This window comes from Heterodontus francisci, chromosome 4 (genome assembly GCF_036365525.1).
Source record: "Heterodontus francisci isolate sHetFra1 chromosome 4, sHetFra1.hap1, whole genome shotgun sequence".
Taxonomy (NCBI): Eukaryota; Metazoa; Chordata; class Chondrichthyes; order Heterodontiformes; family Heterodontidae; genus Heterodontus; species Heterodontus francisci.
Genome location: NC_090374.1, coordinates 149,988,238 through 150,012,947, shown reverse-complemented (window position 1 = coordinate 150,012,947; position 24,710 = coordinate 149,988,238). Strand labels below are relative to the sequence as shown.

At 43.9% G+C, this 24,710-nt stretch overlaps 1 protein-coding gene across 3 annotated transcripts in view; it reads left to right on the top strand.

Annotated features, from left to right (window-relative positions):
• The first annotated feature begins 226 nt into the window (after positions 1 to 226).
• LOC137369301 (zinc finger and BTB domain-containing protein 5) overlaps positions 227 to 24,710 on the top strand; it is a 62,426-nt gene continuing 37,942 nt past the window's right edge. Inside the window, exons 1-2 of one of the 3 annotated variants that reach the window (XM_068030318.1) lie at positions 4,426 to 4,871; positions 9,541 to 9,694. In XM_068030318.1, coding sequence (XP_067886419.1) covers positions 9,675 to 9,694 — 20 coding nt within the window. In that variant the 5' untranslated portion in view covers positions 4,426 to 4,871; positions 9,541 to 9,674. Of the gene's footprint in view, positions 451 to 4,425; positions 4,872 to 9,540; positions 9,695 to 24,710 lie in introns of those variants that run through there. The other 2 variants (XM_068030319.1, XM_068030320.1) reach the window with 2 other exon arrangements.

Here is a 24,710-nt window from a genome sequence, read left to right as displayed (position 1 = left end):
ACAGTGATTGCAGCACTTCAACACCTTCAGGGGTTGTGAAAACCGGTATATAAATGTAAATTCTTTCGAGCTGCATTCTGTTTTAAGCCCAATTCTTTGGGATCACAGATGCCAGTGCTGCCATGCATCCATTCCCTATGGTACCAGTTTAGTTTGTAAGGTAATGACACAGAGACAGAAAGGAGGGCCCAAATTCCACATGTCAATCCAGAAGAAGGTGGTTTCCGCTTCCGGGTGAGGTGATAGTGTGTCACAGGCCGATGGGGAGGAGGAGGAGGTGTCTGCTGCTGGTCTCGTTCACAACAGGACAAACACTGGAGCTTGGTCCTGTGACGAGCAGTTTGCCGGCTTCGGGACGACTTTCCGGTCGGTCTCAGTTTGTCTCCGGCAGCACCGACACGCGCCGGTTGTTGTGTGCATCCAGGCGGGAGGAAGCGGCGCGCAGCACAGGTAAGGGTTCGTTAGAGCAGAGCGGGCCAGGCGCGTGCGCAGTGCGCGAATGAGCTCACAATGAGGGGGGCGCGCGTGCCGGTGCTGAAGACCCTTTCTGCACCCAGTCCCCTTTAAGGGCCCTCTCTGCACCCAGTCCCCTTTAAGGGCCCTCTCTGCACCCAGTCCCCTTTCAGGGCCCTCTCTGCACCCAGTCCCCTTTAAGGGTCCTCTCTGCACCCAGTCCCCTGCGGGGACCCTCTCTGCACCCTGCACCCTCCGGGGACCCTCTCTGCACCCTCCGGGGACCCTCTCTGCACCCTCCGGGGACCCTCTCTGCACCCAGTCCCCTCCGGGGACCCTCTCTGCACCCAGTCCCCTCCGGGGACCCTCTCTGCACCCTGCACCCTCCGGGGACCCTCTCTGCACCCTCCGGGGACCCTCTCTGCACCCAGTCCCCTTTGGGGACCCTCTCTGCACCCTGCACCCTCCGGGGACCCTCTCTGCACCCTGCACCCTCCGGGGACCCTATCTGCACCCTACAACCAGTCCCCTTTAAGGGCCCTCTCTACACGCAGTCCCCTTTAAGGGCCCTCTCTACACGCAGTCCCCTTTAAGGGCTCTCTCTACACCCAGTCCCCTCCGGGGACCCTCTCTGCACCCAGTCCCCTCCGGGGACCCTCTGCACCCAGTCCCCTCCGGGGACCCTCTCTATACCCTGCACCCAGTCCTATCTGGGCCCTGCACCCAGCTGAACAGGTACCCTCTCTGTATCCTGCTTGCTGTATCCAGTTCTTTCCAGGGACACTGTACCCTGTTTATTACACCCCAATTGGGCTATGTCCAAGCAGGGACCTAGAAGGGACCTTTTGTCCCCAGCTTCATGCATACCCCATTGGACTATACTTGTGGATCCAGCCGCCTGCACAGGGCACCCCAGTCTGCTCAGTCCCATATCATCATCCTGTATACTCCCTGCCTGGAACGTTCCTGAGCAGACAGTCCTCTGCCCAGGCATACACTCGCATCCAGCTCTGTGCCCGGTATATCCCTGCATTAAACCTGAAGCAGCCCCATGCAGCCAGCTTCTTGCATCTCCTGCTGTACAGTCTGCCAACATCTCTGTGTTGCTCCAATTCTGGCCTCTTTTCATCTGATTTTCTTCATTCTGCCATAGCCAGCTGTGCCTTCTGTCATGCAGGCCCCTACCTGCCAAGAATGCGGCACATCAATTTTGTCATGAACATTGATTATTAACTGTTGGAGCAAGGAAATGACTTGTTAAACAGATCAGCCGTGGTTGGAAAAAAACATTTACATACAACAGACATCGAAGGTGAGGAATTGCATTCCAGGGCCTGCAAAGGAGGATACAATCCACAAGGGCCAGGACTGGTTGGACCAGCTGGTCACATGACTAAAATAAAAGCAAAATACTGCGGATGCTGGAAATCTGAAATAAAAGCAAGAAATGCTGGAACCACTCAGCAGGTCTGGCAGCATCTGTGAAAAGAGAAGCAGAGTTAAGTCAGTTCCGAAGAAGGGTCACTGACCCGAAACGTTAACTCTGCTTCTCTTTTCACAGATGCTGCCAGACCTGCTGAGTGGTTCCAGCATTTCTTGCTTTTATTTGGTCACATGACTAACTGGCTGTTCCAGGGTTTTCTTTTGAACTGGCCACAGACTTTGAACTCAGAAAGACTGTTTGCTCCTGGACTGAGAAGATCTCTCCTGGCTGCTGTCATCTCTTTCTCACAAGCCTCTGAATCCACTGAAGACACATGAACCCCAAGAGAGAAAAGTCTCCTACAGTGAACAAGTTTTAAGAAGAATACTGGACCCCAACGAAAAGCAAGATCTACCTACAACCAATAACTCTACAGTGAGCTCAAAGAACCATAACAACAACTCTTCAGATATTGCCTCAAACTTTTCCACTTTATTTTTCTTCTGCTCTTTTCTGTCTCTATTTGCATGTGTGTATCACGTATGCATGCTAGCGTGGACACGTCGTGTATCTGTAGGTGTAACCAAATTGGAGTTTAAGTTCAAGTTTAATAGGTTTAAAGAAGAAAAGTTGAAATTAAAAAAAAAATATGTTTGTGCTTGTTTCTTTGCCTTATAATTGGAAAGCAGTGAACAAGGATTCACCAAGGGGGAGCTAAAAACAGTGTGTTTAAAATTAAACCCTGTTACAGTAAGCCCAGGTGAAGGCTGAGAGGGATCCCTAGACACCTTTCTCACCTGGTCGTAAGACTTCAGCTGCCTCGGCCCCAAGTTCTAGAATTTCTTACCTAAACCTATCTGCCTTCTGTACCCCTCCGACTTTAGGATGCTGCTTAAAATCCACCTCACTGTCCTGATACTGCCTTCTGTGCCTCAGTGTCAAATTTTGTTTGATTGTTACTGTCAATTACCTTGGGACATTTAATTATGTTAAAGATGCTATATAAAGTTGTTGCACCCACTTGGGGTAGCCCACTGCAACCCATCATCCCACAGTGCAAACTCCCTCTGCTATGTTCCAAACCCCAGTCCTCTGTCCAGGGCATCCCTGTGCAGCAGTCAGCTGCCTACCAGGAGCACCCCCGATAAGCCAACTGGCTGCAGCAAGTCCACCCCAGGTATTTCCAAGTAGCCAGTCTCCTCAATCGGGGTATTGCTGTGCAATTTGTCCGCTTTTTCTCCGTGGATTGATGCTACTGCTGTCTGGTTGCATGATGTAAGTTTTTCTTCTCTAATATCGCAGTGTAATTCCAGCTCAATTCTGGAGTCAGGGTCACGAGCTGGGAGAGGCAGCCTCTGCTTGGCATTTGCACTCGCAAGTTTAGCTTGGGTATTAAGTGGTTTTGTTGTGTGATTGCAATGCGCTGTATCTACCCAGGACATCGCTAGCATTGAGAGTTGCTCTAAAAACAGGAAGTGCTGGAAATACTTAGCAGGTGAGGCAGTATCTGTGGGGTGAGAAGCAGAGTTAACGTTTCAGGTCTGTGACCTTTCATTAGTGCAGGGTAAAAGCCTGCTACCCGACTCGACCCGACGCATGTATTGGGTTTGGTTCGGGTCAGGTCACTTTTCCGGGTCTGGCTTTCGGGCTCGGGTCGGACACACAGTAAGTGTTGCATTTTGCTGTGCTGGTAAGTGTCAAAAGTTGAAAAGCCTACCTGAGCTGGGAGTCCGGGACGTCAAGGAGGGAAACTCTGAGTCTGTGCAGTGAGCGAGTGAGCGTTCCTATGACGTAATCACACTCATGCTGCAGATTCGGAATCGCAAAGTCGGTAAAGTGAACATTCCAGTGGTTGGGTGGAGCATGGGGAAAAAGTGGGGGGACTCAGGCCGGGTCGGGTCTTTTTTTCCTGACCTGAGCAAGGTCTGTGCTTCTCTCTCCACAGCTGCTTGCCTGACCTGCTGAGTATTTCCAGCACTTTGTTTTTATTTCCGATTTCCAGCATCTGCAGTGTTTTGCTTTTATATTATTGACAGTTGTTCCCTGGACAGTGCTTTTTTGGAGCTTTCATCGCAGACACTGTATCCACTCCAGAGACTCCCTATACATAAGATGAGGTGTTAATGCAACACTATTAGGCAGATGAACTGGATACTAGCAGACCATTGCTAATGCATTCGCGGAAACTGTGCATTGCAACATGAGGCACTGGCAAAGCCATCAGCATCCTGCAATAAAACAAGTTCTGAAAATACTCAGCAGGTTTGGCAGCATCTGTGGAGAGAGAAACAGAGACCCTCCACACACTTGGACTTTGGAGTGGGAGCAGCTCCCACGGCTCTTTGCAATGCAGTTCCTGAAAGCAACTGCAATTGAAACTGGGCAGGCGCAGGTTGGAGAGAGAGAGAGAGGGTGGGTGGTGGTGTTGGTCAGTTCTTTGGAAGGCGGGTGGAAAAAGCCGATCGGCATCCTGCGCCAAAACAGCCTGGACACGGCCAAGAAAGCGGGGGCGGGTAGGGAGGAAGGGAAGAAAGAGGCGGCAGGTTTTGAGTGCTGGCGGCCGGATTGCGAGCGAGTGCATTGGCCGGTGATGCTAATCCTTCATGCATCCGGTTTGCAAATGCGCCCCTTTCATTCCTGGATTCAATGCTCTGTTGTGTTTGCACGGACTGTACGCCGTTTATCTCAATGGTCTGTCCAAAAATGGTGCCGGTGTTATTGCAATGTCAAGCGGAATCGTAACACTTTTGCTGTACAGCAGACATGAAAGTGAAGATAGTACTGTGTGTGTCCCGCACCTTGTTAATGGGGAAATAACCTTATAGTTGGAAAGCGATTCGTTTTCCGAGCTGGTGAAGCCGTCAAGTTGTGTTTTCTTTGGTAAGAATATGCCAGATACCGGAGTTAATTTGATAGGAGAGCAGCGATAGCTGGGAGTTGTAGCCCAGGGGTTCAGATCGTGATGTAAGTCAGCAGGATGTGAAGCTTAAATCAGGTAAGAACTGCCATTTGAACCTGTCTTGGATTACTGCCTTGAAATCACCGTTTATCAAAACATGAATTTTATGCAGTAATTTTATTCATTTCTTTGCTGGGAGGTGGTTGTTGTTGACATTGAAGTACTGTTGTAATTACACTGAGTTTGTAACCGAGTTTACTTACTGGGTATTGCTATGGCCAGTTTATGTTTGGAAGGCTTTTCCTAAACACATTCAAAGAGTAATGTCAGTAAATACAAACTGGTTGGAGTAGTGTTGTGCATGGAACCCTCAGAAACTACACTCTCCGATTGTTGTCCCCACCCTCCTTAAAACTGCTGTTGGTAATTAAGGTGACAGCTCAACGAGAGTAAAGTTTTAAGAGAAGCCGGTGAAAATGCAGAACTACAACACAACCTGCATAGCGCCAAGGAATGGCTTTTTGACTAATGTAGCACGCAAGTATTTCAGGCTGTATATGCCATATTTTCCCAAATCAACTGCCTTCCAATCAGTACAGGGTGAGAAAGCCTGTTGATTTGTAGGATTCCCTTTGGGTGTGCTTATTGCCGTCAATTGAATGGTTTCCTGTTGAGGTGAAATTTGAGATATGTCCTATATAAGAAGATAAGAAAAAGAAAAAGGAGCAGGAGTAGGCCATTCAGCCCTTCAAGCCTGCCTCACCTTTCAATAAGATCATGGCTGATCTGCCCCAGACCTTAACTCTTCTTTCGTGCCAGCTCCTCATAGCCCTCAACTTCCTGATATTTCAAAATCTTATCTACCTCCTGTTTAAATACTTTGTGATCTAGCCTCCACAACGCTGTGTGGGAGAGAATTCCAGACATTCCCTACCCTCAGAAGCAATTCCTTCGCATCTCAGTTTTAAATGAGTTTCCCCTTATTCTGTAACTATGTCCCCTAGTTTGAGATTCCCCCATCAGTGGAAACATCTCAACATCTACCCTGTCAAGCCCCCTCAGAATCTTGTACGTTTCAATAAGATCACCCCTCATTCTTCTAAGCTCTAATGAATAAAGGCCTAACCTGTTTAGCCCTTCTTGATAAGTCAACCCCTTCATCCCAGGAATCAGCCTAGTGAATCTCTTTTGAACTGCCTCCAATGCCAGTATATCCTTTCTTAAATACGGGGACCAAAACTGTACACAGTACTCCAGGTGCGGCCTCACCAACACCCTATACAGTTGTAACAAGACTTCCCTATTTTTAAACTCCAACCCCCTAGCAATAAAGGCCAAAATTCCATTTGCCGCCTTAATTACTTGTTGCACCTGCATGCTAACTTTTTGTGTTTCATGCACAAGAACACCCAGATACCTCTGTGCTGCACTTTTTTGGAGCCTCTCTCCATTTAAATAATAGTCTGCCTTTTGATTCTTCCTATCAAAGTGCATGACCTCACACTTTCTTACATTAAACTCCATCTGCCAAGTTTTTGCATACTCACTCAACCTATCTATATCCCCTTGCAGATTCCTTGTGTTCTCGTCATGCCTTCCCACCTATTTTTGTATCGTCAGCAAATCTGGGTATATTACACTCTGCCCCCTCTTCCAAGTCATTAATATAGATAGTAAATAATTGAGACCCTACGACTGATCCTTATGGCACTCCGCTAGTTATGTCTTTCCAACCTGAAAAAGACCCATTTATCCCAACTGAACCAATCCTCACTCCATGCTAATACATTACCCCCAATACCGTCCTATCTTGTGCAATAATCTTTTATGTGGGGCCTTATGGAATGCCTTCTGGAAATCCAAATACACTACATCTACCGTTCCCCTTTATCAACTCTGCTTGTTATATCCTCAAAGAACTCTAGCAAATTTGTCAAACATGATTTCCCTTTCACAAAACCATGTTGACTCTGTTTGATTGCGTTAAGCTTTTCTAAATGTCCTGCTATTTCTTCCTTAATAATGGACTCTAGCATTTTCCCAACGACCGATGTTAGGCTGACTGGCCTATGGTTTTCTTCTTTTTATCTCCCTCCCTTTTTGAACAGGGATGCCACATTAGTGGTTTTACAGTCCGCTGGGACCCTCCTGGAATCCAGTGAGTTCTGGAATATTTCGACCAATGCCTCCACTATCTCTGCAGCCACTTCCTTCAAAACCCTTGGATGTAGGTCATCAGGTCCTGGCGACTTGTCTGCTTTAGTCCCATTAGTTTGTCAAATACTTTGTCCCTCGTGATAGAGACTGTTAGAAGATCTTTCCTCCCATTTAGCTCCTTGCTTATCTGATATCTGTGGGATGTTTATAGTGTCCTCCACCATGAAGACCGATGTAAGCTATTGGTTTAAATTATCTGCCATTTCTCTGTTCCCCGTCATCAATTCTCCAGTCACATCCTCCAAGGGTCCTATGCTTACTTTAGCTGCTCTCTTTTTATATGCCCGTAGAAGCTCTTGCTGTTTGTTTTTATATTTCTTGCCAATTTACTTTAGTAATCAATTTGCTCCCTCTTCATTTGCTTGTTAGTTATCCGCTGCTGGTTCCTAAAAAAAACAAAATCCCCAATCCCCTGGCCTACCACTAGTTTTCACCGCTTTGTACGCCTTAGTTTTTGATTGGATACTCTCCTTGACCGCCTTTGTTAACCACGGATGGTTCATCCTCCTCATCAAGTCCTTCTTTTTGACCGGGATAAATGTTTGCTGAGCGTTAAGAAATATCTGGTTAAATGTCTGCCACTGCTGATCCACTGACCTTCCCCTTAGTCTATCTTCCTCGTCTGCTTTAGACAACTCTTTCTTCATACCTCCGTAATTGCCCTTGTTTAAGTTGAGGACACTGGTTTGAGACCCGAGTTGCTCGCCCTCAAACTGAATTTGAAATTCTACCATGTTGTGATCTCTACCCCTAGAGGATCTTTAACTATGATATCTCTTATTAATCCTACCTCATTACTAGATCTAAAATAGCCTGTTCCTATGAAACAGGTTTATTGTTTTTCTTTCTAAAACATTACTCAAGATACTTTCCATTGAAAGTATTTTCTCAACATTCACCATTTGCTTCATCCCTTAATTTTGGCACACTGTTTGTGAAGAAGATCTTACTGACTGAAGTCCTAAGTTTAGCTTTCACATTTTCAGCAATAGCTTAGAGTCATAGACTCATGTCATTGGAAGAGGCTATTGGCCCATCAAGTCTATGCCGGCTCTCTAGAGCAGGCCAGTCAGTTCCATTTCCCTGCTTTGTCCCCATTAGCTCTGCAAGTTTATTTTCTTCAAGTGTCCATCCAATTTCCTTTTGAAATCTTCAGTCATCTCCATTTCCACTGCCCTCATAGGCAATGAGTCAGTACCACTTGCTGCATAAGTAAATTTTTCCTCGCATCCCCCCTGCATTTCTTGCCCAAAACTTTAAATCTATGTCCTCTAGTCATTGTACGATCAGCTAAAGGGAGCAGCTTATCTTTGTCTAAATTATCTAAATCTGTCATAATCTTGTACACCTCTCTCAAATCTCCCCTCAATCTCCTTTGTTGTGAGGAGAATAACCCCAACTTCTCCAAACCAACCTTTTAGCTAAAATCCCTCGTCCCTGGAACCATTCTGATAAATCTCTTCTGCATCCTTGTAAGATTTAGGTTGGGGAGTCACAGTTTACCCAAAATAAGTGGTCGAGTACTCAAGTGGTCTTTAAGAAGCAGCAGTTAGATATGATGCATAAGCTAAATAGACCGGAGAAGTATATGACCTGTGACAGGTGAGAGCGGTTTACTGATCCCAGGGAATGAGCAAGTGAATGTAGCTGATCTCTGCAGCTGGAAGTGGCAGTCTCCTGTCTGTTTGCTAACAGCCATCTTCTCCCTCTCTCTCTTTGTCTTTGCCTCCGCGAGGTGGCTGCGATGTTGGTGGTCTCTTTGGTCCTTGGGGTCCTCAGTCTTCTTGACCTAATCAAAGTGTTAGGCTTGGAGTCAGCATGGATCTACCTTGAGAAGCTCTTTTCCATCTGAAGGAGACTGAAGATTTCCCTCCTGAGCACCTGTTTATATACTTTATTTCCTGTGGCTGGTGAGTGTACCATGTCAATCGCTTGATCAATTGTCCATTTAGCAAGGGACAGATATTCAGGGTAATCCCTCCTATTTCTGTCCAGAGCCCATGAAGTCATCTCGTGGCTCATCGCTTGCTAGGAAAATGCATCACCTCATACTTCTCTGTATTAAATTCCATCTACCACATGTATACCCATCCTGCTAATCTATTGTTACGACCAGGTGAGCAATGTCTGGGGGTCTTTTGCTATCTTTACCTGGTCTTATTGTAACGGTTTAATTTTAAACACACTGTGTTTTGAGCTCCCCCTTTGTGAATCCTTGTTCACAGTTTCCAATTATCAGGCAAATAACTGAGCACAAACAGGCTTTCTTTGGTTTAAAGCAGAAATTTATTTAAACCTTAAAACTTAAACTCTAAAAAGGTTCACGCCTATGGATATATGACGCGCTCATGCTAGCATGCACATGCGATATAAACATGCAGATAGGAATAGAAAAGAACAGAAGATAAGTAGAACAGTTTGAGGCAATATCTTGTTACTGTTTCTTGAGCTTGCTGTCGTCCTTGATTGTAGATATGGTCTTGCAGTTCGTTGGGGCCCAGTATTAGACTTAAACCTTGTTCACATAGGAAATCTTTCTCTCTTTTAGTTTCGCGTGTTTTCACAAGATTCAGTTCCATGGGAAGAGATGAAAGCAGGAGAGGAGATGTTCTCAGTCCATGAGCACAAGGCATTGCCTCTGACCTCAAATCCCTTTGTTTGGAAGTTCAAAAAGCTCCCAAGATGCTCAGCTGGTTAGTCATGTGAGTAGCTCCTTATATGGAACAGTCTCTTCAACATCCTTTGTTGGTAGTTCAAATCCAAAAGCTCCAGCCAGCTAGACGTGTGACTAGAACTGGTTTGACCACTTCGGTGTATTGGAGAAACAGGGACTGGCTCCCTTTGTTTCCGCATTGTCGTGTATTAGGCAAATGTCCTTCCAGTCAGAAATTGCAATTTTTTTTACATTTTAATGTTCATGTGGCAAAATAATGTGTGCCTCAGTCTTGGCAGGTGGGGTTTGCCTGACACTATCTATGTCCTTTTGCAGTTGATTGGCATCATCCTCACTGTCTGCCACACCTCCAGACTTGATATCATTGGCAAATTTTGAAATTTTACTCTATATTCCAGTATCCAAGTCACTTATTTATATATTTTAAAAAAAGCAGTAATCCTAGTACTGACCCTTGGGGAAACACCACTGTCTACCATGCTCCAGTCTAAAAAAACAACTATTTACCACGACTCGCTGTTTTCTGTCCTTAAGCCAGTTTTTTAACCAAGCTGACATTGACCCTCCTATTCCATGAGCCTCAATTTTGTTAACCAACCTTTTATGCAATACTGTTATTACATAGTGCCTTTAACATAATAAAACATCCCAAGGCACTACACTGGAGCATTATAAAACAAAATATGACACTGAGCCACGTAAGGAGATATTAGGTTAGATCACCAAAAGCTTGGTCAACCCGTTGTCCTCCCCTTTCCTGTAGCTTACTTTGAATTGGTATTCTGGGCTTACTTTTTCAGTATTGTTTGCAGCTTCATATACCTCCTGTGAGGCCTAGGTCAGTTACCTTTCTCCAATTTAATTCTAACTAAACTTTGAACAAGGAAGCTGGATTCAGTGAAGCCAACCTATATTCAGTGTCCTATGGTTTACTAATTCAGGTTGTGTGCTTTGTTTTTTTAAAAATTTGTTTTTGGGATGTGAACATCACTGGCAAGGCAAGCATTTGTTGCCCATCCCTAATTGCCCTTGAGAAGGTGGTGGTGAGCTCCCGCCTTGAACCACTGCAGTCCATGTGGTGTTGGTACACTCACAGTGCTGTTAGGATGGGAGTTCCAGGATGTTGACCCAGCAACAGTGAAGGAACGGCGATATGGTTCCAAGTTAGGATGATGTGTGACTTGGAGGTGAACTTGCAGGTGGTGTTCCCATGCATCTGCTGCCCTTGTTCTTCTAGTTGATAGAAGTCACGGGTTTGGCAGTGCTGTCGAAGGAGGCTTGGCAAGTTGCTGTAGTGCTATACTTGGTACACACTGCTGCCACTGTGCACAGGCAGTGGAGAGAATGAATTTATAAGGTGGTGCTTGGGGTGCTAATCAAGTGGCTTGCTTTGTCTTGGATGGTGTGGAGCTTCTTGGTTGTTGTTGGAGCTGCACTAATCCAGGCAAGTGGAGAGTATTCCATCACATTCCTGACTTGTGCCTTGTAGATGGTGAACAGGATTTGGGGAATCAGGAAGTTACTTGCTGCAGAATTCGCAGACTGTGCCCTGCTCCTGTAGCCACAGTATTTATATGGCTTGTCCAGTTAAGTTTCTGGTCACTGGTACTCCCCAGGATGTTGTACGTTAAATGAGGTTATATATTGCCCTTGTCTGGATTCTACATTTTGCTGCTGTTCTAACTCAGCGGGGCTACCTCCCTTTGGATGTGGTTGGAGTGCCACGTCTGCCACCATCCTATGGGCATTTGTGGAACTGGGCCAGGTTGCAAATGTAGTCTGCTCAGTACACCAAGGTTAGATGGCACCTTGGGACATAATAGCAGCAAAGGATTAGTCCTTTACTGCCTCAATGAGGCCCTCAATTTCAATGATCTGGGAAATCTGGTTGCCCTGAAATATGGAGTGTAGTATTTTACCAAATGCAACTTTTAAAATATTGAAAAAAAACCCAAAGAATTTACAAGTAAAGAAAATGACAATTAGTAGGCCTATGGGGAAGGCTGCAGATTTGTATAGGGCAGCATACTAAAGCTTCATCGGCCCAAGTCAGGAAATTTAAAGCTGCATGCTTGCAATATTGCACATGAGTTCCTGAGTTTAGCTGTGCTGATGTGGGGAAAGGAGGAGGAGTGACTCTGCGGTCTTCCCATGTACATCCTTGTGGCCAATGTCAGAGCAGCATTAGTGAACACTTGGAGTGGTGTGTCACACAACAAGACCTAGGGAAGGAGATAAAAGGAATCGTTTAATGAGAAAGGGTCTTGTCTGCTGAATGACAAGAAAAAGGCCAGACTGGTGAATAGTGTGCATGTGCTGACGTATTGCCATTGTGCAATGCAGCATAAAGACTTTAGTCGTGTTTGTTTTACTTGCTTCTCTCGTACTGTCCTGCACCATTGCATCTTGGTCCATGTTCACAAATGGCTAACGGCCATTCGATCTTAGAATCTTTAAATATAAACTTGGCAGAGTTGATGAGTTTTGAATACTCACTAACATTAAACAGAATGTAGTATGTTTTATGCTAATAAAGAAAGAAACTTAATTTCCAGCTGATGGTAGTTTGGAAAAGTGACAGCACACTGACAACGGGCATGTGTCTCTTCTCTCTTCCTGAAAGTGTCGATCTGTGCTGGGATACAGTTCTGGAAGTGTTGATGGGCCTCCAGTAATTTGCCTGTGGCCATTCTTTATGTGAATTGATACACAAAATGTGAGCAGGTCGATTAACTGGGTCCGTGAAGCCTGATCCAGTTCTCACCCAGAGGATAGTGGTCAGAAGTGGGAACTGTTGCTCCACTCCCGGGGACGTGGAGGCCAGGTATTGCCCTGGCTGAGATTAGTTTAACTCATTGCTGGCTAGGAATTGAATCTGGGGCATCTGGTCTCTATGGTTGCTACACTAGGTGTCTTGATCCACTGGAACTTCTCTAAAGTGATTAATAATTTAATAATTATTTGTGTATATGCTTTTTGAGTTGCAAATCCAGGTGTTGGGTGCAATCTGCATTTGCTCATGGTCTGAATCTGTGTATGGCAATTTTTAAAGAAACATCAGTCATATGGAGATCCTCCGGCCACAACCAGATAGATAAGAGTGAAACCAAGCAAGGGCAGTGCCACTGAACTGGATGATGGAGAACCATTGGAGGAGGGTGGCCACTTAACTGTACTGCAGATGGTGTGTGCTTCAGGAAAGAGAAGATTGGCAGATAAAGAAGGTGGGAGAGTTGAAAAAAGGTGAGCGTGCTGGATGATATTGGAAGGCGCATGGTGTCCATGAAGCTGTACCCAAGCTTGGCGTTGATGGTTTCAGGGGAGGGAGAGAAAACAGGTAAAACATGAACAAATGGGATTTTGAGATATCTAATAGGAAATTTTAGAAAGAATTAAATAGGGAAAATGAAGTTTGAATCTAGAAGAAAAAATCGTTATGTAAGTGCAGTGTGAGAATAGATTGGAGAAGCTGAGATTGTTCTCCTTAGAGTAGAAAATGTTAAGGGGAGATTTGATAGAGGTATTCAAAATTTTTGATGTAAATGAGGAGAAACTGTTTCCAGTGACAGGAGGGTCAGTAACCAGAGGACACCAATTTGCAATAATTGGCAAAAGAGCTAGAGGCAAGATTAGAATTTTTTCAGGGGTAGCATGTTATGATCTGGAATGCATTCGTTGAAAGGGTGGTGGAAACAGATTCAGTATTAACTTTCAAAAGTGAATTGGATATATACTTCAAAAGGATAAATTGCAGGGCTATGGGGAAAAGTGCAGGGGACTGGGACTAATTGCACAGCTCTTTCAAAGACCTATTATGCATGCGGGTCTGAATGAGCTCCTGTGCAGTACCATTCTATTAATTTTTGCTTGCGTTGTGTTTCAGTGGATGGATGGTAGATTATAATAGTAATTGTATTATACCCTACAGAATAGCATTGTAAACTTTTAAAGTAGCCCTAAATTGCTGCACTATGACACTTATATTTGAGATTTGGTTATTTCTAAAGCAGCTTCGTTTTCCAGTGTTATGTTTCCAAATACTGTAATTCATTCTTTAAAGTGACTGGTTATTGGTTTAATTTAATGGCTAATGTCAGTTTCACTGTGTAGTGTGTACACCTAAGGCTGTGGACTACATTTACCAAGGCTGTGATGATGCTCCCACAATGTTGTTAGATAGGGGATTTCAGATTTTTGATGTAATGAAGAAATGGCGATTATATAGTTAAGTCGGGAAGGTGTTGGTCTTGGGCAATTTGCAGTTGATAGTGTCCCCATGATTTTGCTGCCGTTGTCTTTCATGTTCGAGGTTATGGTGCTGGGAGTTGCTCTTGGAGTAAGTAAGCCTGAGTTGCTGCAGTTCAACCTGTAGATTCTACATACTGACTGCAGTGTACTGGTGGAACAAGTGGAAATTAAATTCAGTGACAGGAGTTCTCATCAAGCTGATTGCTTTCTCCTGGATGGTATCAAGCTTCCTGAGTGTTTTGGCTAGGTGAGGAGTGGGAATTCCATCATGCTCTTGACTTGAGCCTTGTATTTCATAGAATCATAGAAATTTACAGCATGGAACAAAACCGTTTGGCCCATCGTGTCCACACCGGCCGACAAGGAGCCATCCAGCCTAATCCCACTTTCCAGCTCTTGGTTTGTAGCCTTGTAGGTTATTTTTCTTCAAGTGCATATGCAAGTACTTTTTAAAGGTTATGAGGGTTTCTGGCTCTACCGACCTTTTCGGCAGTGAGTTCCAGATTCCCACCACCCTCCTGGGTGAAAAGATTTCTCCTCAAATTCCATCTAAACCTCCTACCTCACCCTAAATCCATTCCCCCTGGTTATGGACCCCTCAGCTAAGGGGGATAGAACCTTCATAATTTTATACACTTCAATTAGGTCTCTCTTCAGCTTCTGTTTCAAAGAAAACAACTCTAGTCCATCCAATTTTTTTTCCTCAAAACTAAAATTCTCCAATCCAGGCACATTCTCTGTATCCTCTAGTGCAATCACATCTTTCCTATAGTGCGGTGACCAGAACTGCACGCAGTATTTCAGCTGTGGTCGAACTAGTGTTTTATACAGTTCCAGCATAACCTTCCAGCTTTCATATTCTATGCCTTGGTTAATAAAGGAAACATCCCGTGTGCCTTCATGACCACCTTATTCACCTGTCCAGCCACCTTTAGGGTTCTGTGGACATGCACAGTGTTCCTCTACACTTCTCGGTATCCTACCATTTATTGTGTATTCCCTTGCCTTTTGAGACTTTTCTGAATGCATTACCTCACAGTTTTCCAGATTCAACTCCATTTGCCACTGTTCCACCCACCTGATTAGTCCATTGATATCTTCCTGCAGTCTACAGCTTACTACTTCACTTTTATTTTATTCCTTTGTGGGATGTGAGCATCGCTGGCAAGGCCAGCATTTGTCGCCCATCCCCAATTGCCCTTGAGAAGGTGGTGGTGAGCTGCCTTGGACCACTGAAGTCGTATCTGGTGTAGGTGCATCCACAGTGCTGTTAGAGAGGGAGTTCCAGGTTTTTGACCCAGAGGCAGTGAAGGAATGGCAATTATAGTTTCAGGTCAGGATAGTGTGTGGCTTGGAGGGGAACTTGCAGGTGGCGCTGTTCCCATGCATCTGCTGCTCTTCTCCTTGCAGGTGATAGAGGTTGTGGGTTTGGAAGGTGCTGTTGAAGGAGACTTGGTGAGTTGCTGCAATGCATCTTGTATATGGTACACACTGCTGCCCCTGTGCATTGGTGGTGGAGGGAATGAATGTTTAAGATGGTGGATGGGGTGCTGATCAAGCGGGCTGCTTTGTCTCGGATGGTGTGGAGCTTCGTGTTTTTGAAACTGTACCCATCCAGGCAAATGGAGAGTATTCCATCACATTCCTGACTTATGCCTTGTAGATGGTGGACAGGTTTTGAGGAGTCAGGAGGTGAGTTATGCGCCACAGAATTCCCAGACTCTGACCTGCTCTTGTAGCCACAGTATTTATGTGGCTGGTCCAGTTCAGTTTCTAGTCAATGGTAACCCCCAGGTTGTTGATAGTGGGGGATTCAGATATGGTAATGCTGTTGAATGTCAAGGGGAGGTGGTTAGATTCTCTCTTGTGGGAGATGGTAATTGCCTGGCACTTGTGTGGCACAAATGTCACTTGCCACTTGTCAGCCCAATCTGAATGTTGTCCAGGTCTTGCTGCATGTGGACTGCTTCATTATTTGAGGAGTCACGAATGGTACTGAGCACTGTGTAATAGTGAACATCCCCACTTCTTACCTTATAACTGAGAGATGGTCATTGAAGCAGCTGAAAGTAGTTAGGCCTAGGACGCTACCCTGAGGTGCTCCTGCAGCGATGTCCTGGGGCTTAGATGTTTGGCCTCCACCAACTACAACCATCTTCTTTTGTGCTAGGTATGACTCCAACCAGTGGAGCGTTTTCCCCCTGGTTCCCATTGCTAGGGCTTCTTGAAGCTGCACTCGGTCAAATGCTGCCTTGATGTCAAGGGCCTCACTTTTGGAATTCAGCTCTTCTGGTCATGTGTGAACTAAGGTAATGAGGTTTGGTGCTGAATGGCCCTGGGCGGAACCCAAACTGAGAATCGGTGAGCAGGTCTTTGCTGTGTAAGTGCCGTTTGATAGCATTGTGGATGACACCTTCCATCACTTTGCTGATGATTGAGAGTAGACTGATGGGGAGTTAATTGGTTGAATTGGACTTTTCCTGCTTTTTGTGTACAGGACATAGCCGGGCAATGTTCCACATTGTTGGTTAGATGCCAGAGCTATACTGGAACTGTTTGGCTAGGGGCGTGGCTTGTTCTGGAGCACAAGTCTTCAGTACTGATGCTGGAATGTTGTCAGGGCCTATAGCCTTTGCTGTCTCCGAAGCCAAAGCCTGTCCACCATTTACAAAGCACATCTACAAGATGTACTGCAGCAACTCACCAAGCCTCCTTCGATGCACCTTCCAAACCTGCGACCTCTACCACCTAGAAGGAAAAGGGCAGCAGATGCATGGGAGCACCATGCATGGGGGCGGCACAGTGGTTAGCACCGCAGCCTCTCCGCTCCAGCGACCCGGGTTCAATTCTGGGTACTGCCTGTGTGGAGTTTGCAAGTTCTCCCTGTGTCTGCGTGGGTTTCCTCCGGGTGCTCCGGTTTCCTCCCACATGCCAAAGACTTGCAGGTTGATAGGTAAATTGGCCATTATAAAAAAATTGCCCCTAGTATAGGTAGGTGGTAGGGAAATATAGGAACAGGTGGGGATGTGGTAGGAATATGGAATTAGTGTAGGATTAGTATAAATGGGTGGTTGATGGTCGGCACAGACTCGGTGGGCCGAAGGGCCTGTTTCAGTGCTGTATCTCTAAATAAATAAATAAATAAATAAAAAACATGATGGACGGTGTCCTCAGTGTGAAGATGGGACTTCGTCTCCACAAGGACAGTGCAGTTGTCATTCCTACCATGGACAGATGCATCTGCAACAGGTAGTTTAGTGAGGATGAGGTCAAGTAGGTTTTCCCCTCTTGTTGGTTCCCTCATCACCTGCTGCAGGCCCAGACTGCCCTCCGTGATCAATAGTGGTGTGACCAAGCCATCCTTGCTGATGGACATTGAAGTCCCCCATCCAGAGTGCTTTCTGTGCCGTTGCTACCATCAGTGCTTCTTCAAGGTGGAGGATTCATCAATTGAGGGAGGGCAGGAGGTGATAATCAGCAGGGGGTTTCCTTGCTCCTGATGCCATGAGACATCATGGAGTCTGGAGTCATTGTTGAGGACTTCTAGAAACACTCCCTCCCAACTGTATATTGCTGTGCTGCCACCTCTGGTGGGTCTGTCTTGATGGTAGGATAGGACTTACCCAGGAATGGTGATGGAGGAGTCTGGGACATTGGTTGTAAGATATGATTCTGTGACTATGACAATGTCAGGATATTACTTGACTACTCTGTGCGATAGCTGTCCCAATTTTGGCACATGTTCCTAGATGTAAGGGAGGAGGACTTCGCAGGGTTAAATGGGCAGGTTATGCCTTTTTGTATCTGGCACCTAGGTTGATGCCAGGTGATCCGTCCGGTTTTATTCTTTGAATTTTCTGAAGCGGTTTGATTCAATTGAGTGGCTTGCTAGGCCATTTCAGCAGTTATGATGGGTCTGGAGTCACATGTAAGCCAGACTGGGTAAAGATGGCAGATTTCCTTTCATAAAGAATATTACTGAACCCGATGTTTTTTTTTTAACGTTCTGGTAGTTTAATCATTGTTACAGAGACAAGCTTTTTAATTCCAAATTTATTTATGGAATTTAAATTCCCACAGCTGCTTTTGTGGGATTTGAACTCCTGTCTCTGAAGCATTAGTCCAGTAACATTACCACAATGCTACCATTCCCAGTGGTACTGAATGTCGAGGGAGGTGATCGGGTTTTTTTTTGTTGGCAGTGGCCACTGCCTGGTACTTATGTGATGTGAAAGTGTGAGCTTAGATGTTCATAGAGAATTGCTGATGAATATATAAGCTGGGTATGTCATTTAATGATGGGATAAATGCAGGTACACAGTGAGAAAATGCTGCTGCTGGATAAATCCAAATGATTCATTGAATGATGATGGAATGCAACACAGTCACACAATTTTCTTCCAAAGCCAGGTTTTAAAGATTATAATTCTGGAAAGATTCATGGATGGAGTAGGGTTCTCAGGGCTGCAGCTGAGTTTACTCCTCCCCTTCATTGGGGAAAAAAAAGGACCTGCTCAGGCTGTATGATTGATCTTCCTTACGATTCATCCATTCACCCCTCATCCCTGTGCTCACTGACCTACATTGGCTCCTGGTCAAACAATGCCTCGATATTTAAAAAAAAAATCCTCATTCTTGTTTTCAAGTCCCTCCAAGGCCTTGCCTGCTCCCTTTCTCTGTAATCTCTTTCAGCCCAATAACCTCCTGAGATAGCTGCGCTCCTCTAATTTTGGCTTCTTGAGCCTCCCAATTTTAATTGCTCTGCCATTGGTGGCCATACCTTTACCTGCCTAGGCCCTAAACTTTGGAATTCCCTCCCTAAACTTCTCTGCCTCCCTCACTGCCTTTCTTTCCTCCTTTAAGATGCTGCTTAAAACCTGCCTCTTTGACCAAGCTTTTGGTCATCTGCCCTAATACCACCTTATGTGACTGTCAAATTTTGCTTTATAATGCTCCTGTGACGTGCCTTGGGCGTTTTATTATGTAAAAAGCCCTATATAAATACAAGTTGTTGTTGAAAGATGCTCAGTTCCAATGATGATAAAAGTTCTGTTGCTGTTACTTAGTTATCACTTTCTTCATTGAATACTTGAGAGTGTCCTGTATGTGTGTGGAGAACATGTCTTCACATAACAGGAATTTATGGAGTTATATCCCCTTTCTCTTAATGTTGGGTCCTCAAAGTTGTTGCAATAAAAGAGTTAGAAATTGATGAAACTACTAGCACAATGAAGTATAAAGTTACATGAAGAGGAAAACTCAATGGCAAACAAACAATTCCATGTAAAACACTGCTGCTTGGGCCAAATATCCTTGTCTAACAAATGCACTGATACTGGAGTGTGATTGGTAAGTTTCCTGCATTGGAGTAGTAGATGAGGCCATCTGTCTTGTGGAGTGACCCTTGACATGGATAGTGTTGAGTGGTTAGCTTATGATTTACATTCTGCTACCCAGCTAGGGATTGTGTGGTAATCAGGAATATTAATTCTTGATCTTTATGGCAAGGTTAACAGCAAGTTTCCTTGCTTATTGCTACAATAAATGGAGAATCTTTTGCACTTTGGCTTGTAAATAAAATTAGCTGAAACTCAAAAGGATACAATCTATCAGATTTTTAAAATGCCGGATTAAAACCTCGAGACCACCCAGTAATACGAACATATGAATTGGGAGTAGGAGTAGGCCACTCGGCCCCTTGAGCCTGCTCCGCCATTCAACAAGATCATGGCTGATCTGATTGTAACCTCAACTCCGCATTCCCGCCTACCCCCAATAACCTTTCACCTGCTTGCTCATCAAGAATCTATGAACCTCTGCCGTAAAAATATTCAAAGACTCTGCTTCCACCGCCTTTTAAGGAAGCGTTCCAAAGACTGTCAACCCCCTGAGGGAAATAATTTCTCCTCATCTCTGTCTTAAATGGGCGATCCCTTATTTTTAAACAGTGATCCCTAGTTCGAGATTCTCCCAAGGGGAAACATCCTTTCCACATCAACCCAGTCAAGACCCCTCAGGATCTTATATGTTTCAATCAATTTACCTCTTACTCTTCTAAACTCCAGCGGATACAAGCCTAGCCTGTCCATTCTTTCCTCAGAAGACAATCCGCCCATTTCAAGTATTAGTCCAGTAAACCTTCTCTGAACTGTTTCCAACACATTTACATTCTTCCATAATTAAGGACAGTACTCCAGATGTGGTCTCACCACTGCCCTGTATAACTGTATAACTTCCCTACATTTGTATTCAATTTCCTCTCGCAATAAACAATAACATTCTATTAGCTTTTCTAATTACTTGCTGTACCTGCATCCTAACTTTTTGTGATTCATGCGCTAGGACACCCAGATCCCTCTGCATCTCGGAGCTCTGCACTCTCTCACCATTTAGATAATATGCTTATTTTTTATTATTCCTGCCAAAATGGACTATTTCACATTTTCCCACATTATACTCCATTTGCCCGATCTTTGCCCACTCACTTAACCTATCTATATCCCTTTGTAGCCTCTTTATGCCCTCTTCACAACTTACTTTTCTACTTATTTTTGTGTCATCAGCAAACTTAGCAACCATACCTTCGGTCCCAAGTCATTTATGTAAATTGTAAAATGTTGAGGCCCCAACACTGATCCCTGTGGCACACCACTCATTACATCTTGCCAACGAGAAAATGACTCATTTATGCCTACTCTCTGTTTCCTGTTAGCTAGCCGATCTTCTATCCATGCCAATATGTTACCCCCTACATCATGAGCTTTTATTTTCCACAATAACCTTTGAACCTTATCAAATGCTTCTGGAAATCTAAGTATATTACATCCACTAGTTCCCCTTTATCCACATCACGTTATTTCTTCAAAGAACTTCAATAAATTGGTTAAACATGATTTTTCTTGCACAAAACCATGTTGACTCTGCCTGATTACCTTGAATTTTTCTAAGTGCCCTGCTATAATAGCTTGTAACATTTTCCCTAAGGCCGATGTTAAGCTAACTGGCCTGTACTTTCCTGATTTCTGTCTCCCTCCCTTTTTGAATAAAGAAGTTATAGTGGCTATTTTCCAATCTAATGGAACCTTCCCAGAATCTAGGAAATTTTGGAAAATTCAAACCAATCAATGAGGTTATTAATCACAGTACTGCTGAATTGCGCACTCTGCCTTTGTGAGCAAATTGTGACAAGGGAAAGTTGTAAGACCAACTGAAAAAAGATCAGTAAGGTCTTTCCCTTTGATGGGATTCTTCGGACTAGAATCCTCCAGACAGACTGCATACAAGCCCAAAGGAGAGAATCTTGAGCTGTATCTGGGGGAGTTATGTGCATCACTTTAATGCAAAGTGGTCCATGGACAAGAGGTGAAACTCTTCAATAAGGAACCTGTCCTTATTGACGAGAAGGGAAGAGCCCACAGTAAAGAGCTTTGGGACATCTTGGAGATCATGAAGGGTTCTATATGAATGCCACTCTTTATATGATTAAGCATCAGACTAGATTACATGCCAAGTCTGCAATGGGGCTTGAAGACACAAGCTTTGACTCAAAGGCGAGAGTGCGACCACCAAGCTAAGTTTACACTTGGCTGTGAATCTGTTGGTGAGCCAGTCACTTGGAGCTCTGGTCTAATCATGATACTTAGAGAAAATTTTGAATTTGTCCTTTTTGCAGACACTTGTCTCATCCTTGGATAATGAATGGAAATATTTTGGTACCATTGTATTTGAACAGAAATAGCTTGTTTGTGATGTTGTGGTCTCAGTTATAGTGGAACAAATTATATTGCTAAGTAAGGATATGTTTTTTAAAAAAAATGTTGAATCCTGGACTCGGATACTAATAATTATTTTAGATTATTTGCTGATTTGCATTGGCTTCCAGTCCAGCAACACCTCACATTTAAAATTCTCATTCATGTTTTCAAATCCCTCCATGGCCTTATTCCACCATAATCTCTCACTTTCTCTGGCCCTACAACCAATGTCCCCTCAATTCTTTTCTTTGTGCACGCCTGTTCATTTGAATGTGCAGTGCCTTTAAAATTTTTTGCATGGCCACACACACATGCTATCTTGAAGGGGACAACATGTGAGCAGCCTGCACAGAACCTTCTGGGTTGCTATGCACATGTGCAGCTTACTGGGAGCATTGCTTACAACCTTCTGAGATCTCTGCGCTCTTCCAATTTTTGTGTACTCCCAATTTTCTTCATTCCACCATTAGTGGCTGTGCCTTCAGCTGCCTGGACCCTAAGAATCTGGAATCCCCTCCTCAAACCTTTCCACCTCTCCCTCTTTTTTTTTCCCCCTTAAATTGTTCCTTTCAACTTCCCTCTTTGACCGAGCTTTTGGTCACCTGCCGTAATATCTCTTGATGTGGCTTGGTGTCAGAATTTGTTTGATAGTGCTCCTTTGATGTGCTTTGGGACGTTTTACTACATTAAATGTGATCTATTTAAAAGCAGAACCATAAAGATAATCTCTGATTATGACCTGAGCCAAAAGCAAATTGGCAAAGGGTAAATGAGATCAGAGAGTTGAATGCATGGCTGAAAGATTGGTATGGGAAAAATGGATTTCAGTTAATTGGGCACTGGCACCAGTACTGGGGAAAGAGGGAGCTGTTTCATTGGGACAGACTTCACTTAAACCATGCTGGAACCAGTGTCCTGGCGAATTGAATAACTAGGGTTTTAAACTAAATAGTTGTGGGGGTGGGGAGGGTTCAAATGAGGGGAAATGAAGGTAAAGAGAAAGAACAAGGCAATAGTGCAGGGTAACTATATGGGTAATGATAACCAGAGTGTGTAACCATAAGAGTGCACCAGCAAATAGGGTCAGAGTAGGGAAAAATAGACAAAATTAAAGGCTCTTTATCTGAATACATGCTATATTCATAACAAGATAGATGAATTTATAAAAATAAATGGGTGTGATCTAATATCCATTATAGAGATGTGGTTGCAAAGTGTCCAACGCTGAGAACTGAATATTCAGTGGTACTTGACATTTCAGAAGGATAGGCGGAAAGGAAAAGGAGGTGGGATAGCTTGGTTAATAAAGGATTAGATCAGTAGTGAGAAATAATCTTAGCTCTGAAGATCAAGATATAGAATAATTCTGTGTGGGGATAAGAAATAGCATAAGGAAGAAGTCGCTGGTGGTAATAGTCTATAGGCTCCCTAACAGTAGCTACATTCTCAGACAGCGTATAAATGAAGAAATAATGCTTTGTAAGAAAGGCACTGCAATAATCGTAGGTGACTTTAATCTTTATATAGATTGGACAAATCAAATTGGCAAAGGTAGTCTTGAGGACAAGTTCATAGGTTGTATTCAGGACAGTTTCTTAGAGCAATACGTTGTGGAACCAACCAGGCTATTTTGATCTGCTAATGCATAATGAGACAGGATTAATTAATGATCAATTAATTAAAGGATCTTCTAGGGAAGAGTGATCATAGCATGATAGAATTTCACATTCAGTTTGAGGATAAGCAACATTTGTCTGAAACTAGCGTCTTAAATAAGGGCAATTACAAATGTATGAAGACAGAGTTGGCTGAAGTGGACTGGGAACATAGATTAACAGATAAAATGGTATATGAACATTTAAGGAGATATTTCATAATTCTCAACAAAGATATATTCTATTGAGAAAGAAAGACTCTACATGAAGGATGAACCATCCATGGCTAACTAAGGAAGTTAAGGATGGTATCAAATTGAAAGAAAAGGCATGCAATATTGCAAAGATTAGTGGTAGGCCAGAAGATTGGGAAAATTTTACAAACCAGAAAAGGATGCCTAAAAAATAATCGAGGGTGAAAATAGATTGAGGCTAAACTAGCAGGAAATATAAAAACAGACAAGAGTTTCTGCAAGTATGTAAAAAGGAAGAAGTAGCTAAAGTAAATGTCGGTTCCTTAGAGGATGAAAATGGTGAATTAATAATGGGGAACAAGGAACAGGCAGAGACTTTGAACAAATAGTTTGTATCTGTTTTCATGTTAGAAAACACCAAAAGCACCCCAATAATAGTAGAAAATCGGGAAGCAAAAGGAAGGGAGGAACTTAAAATAATCATTATCACAAGAGAAAAAGTACTAAGCAAACTAATGGGACTTGTTAGTCTTTAGTCCTCTGGACCTGATGGCCTCCATCCTAGGATCTTAAATGAAGTAGTTGCAGAGCTAGTGGATGCAGTGTTTGTAATCTTCCAAATTTTCCTAGCTTTTGGAAAGATCCCAGTGGATTGGAAACTGAAAATGTAACTATTCGAGAAAGGAGGGTGACAGAAAGCCTAACATCTGTCATTGGGAAAATACTGGAATCCATTATTAAGGAAGTGATAGCAGGACATTTAGGAAATCATCATAAAATCAAGCAGAGTCAACTTGCTGGGCTACAGAATGCTACTGACTGGTTCTACAGAAAGCTGACGGACTCAGTGGGCTGAATAGCCTCATCCTGTACTGTAATGTTTGTATGGATGTTTACTTTGTAGGTTCCTATTTGACAGGTGTTCAAAGGACTGGAGTTTGCAGATGCTTCACGCTTGGCCCTTGAAAATAATCTTTGCCAGAGTGATTATCTGCTAATCAAGCAGATGAGGGAGGCAGCAGATCATACTCTGTATGTCCAGAAGATATAACTGATTAGAAACCTTTGCACCTGCCTATTGAGGGAGAATCTGAGGCTTCTTCAAAGCAACCTTTTAAATGAGGAAAAGTCTCTGGTTTCAGATGTGACAAGCAGGCCACTGCTGGGAGACAGATTTCCATGTTGTGCGTATA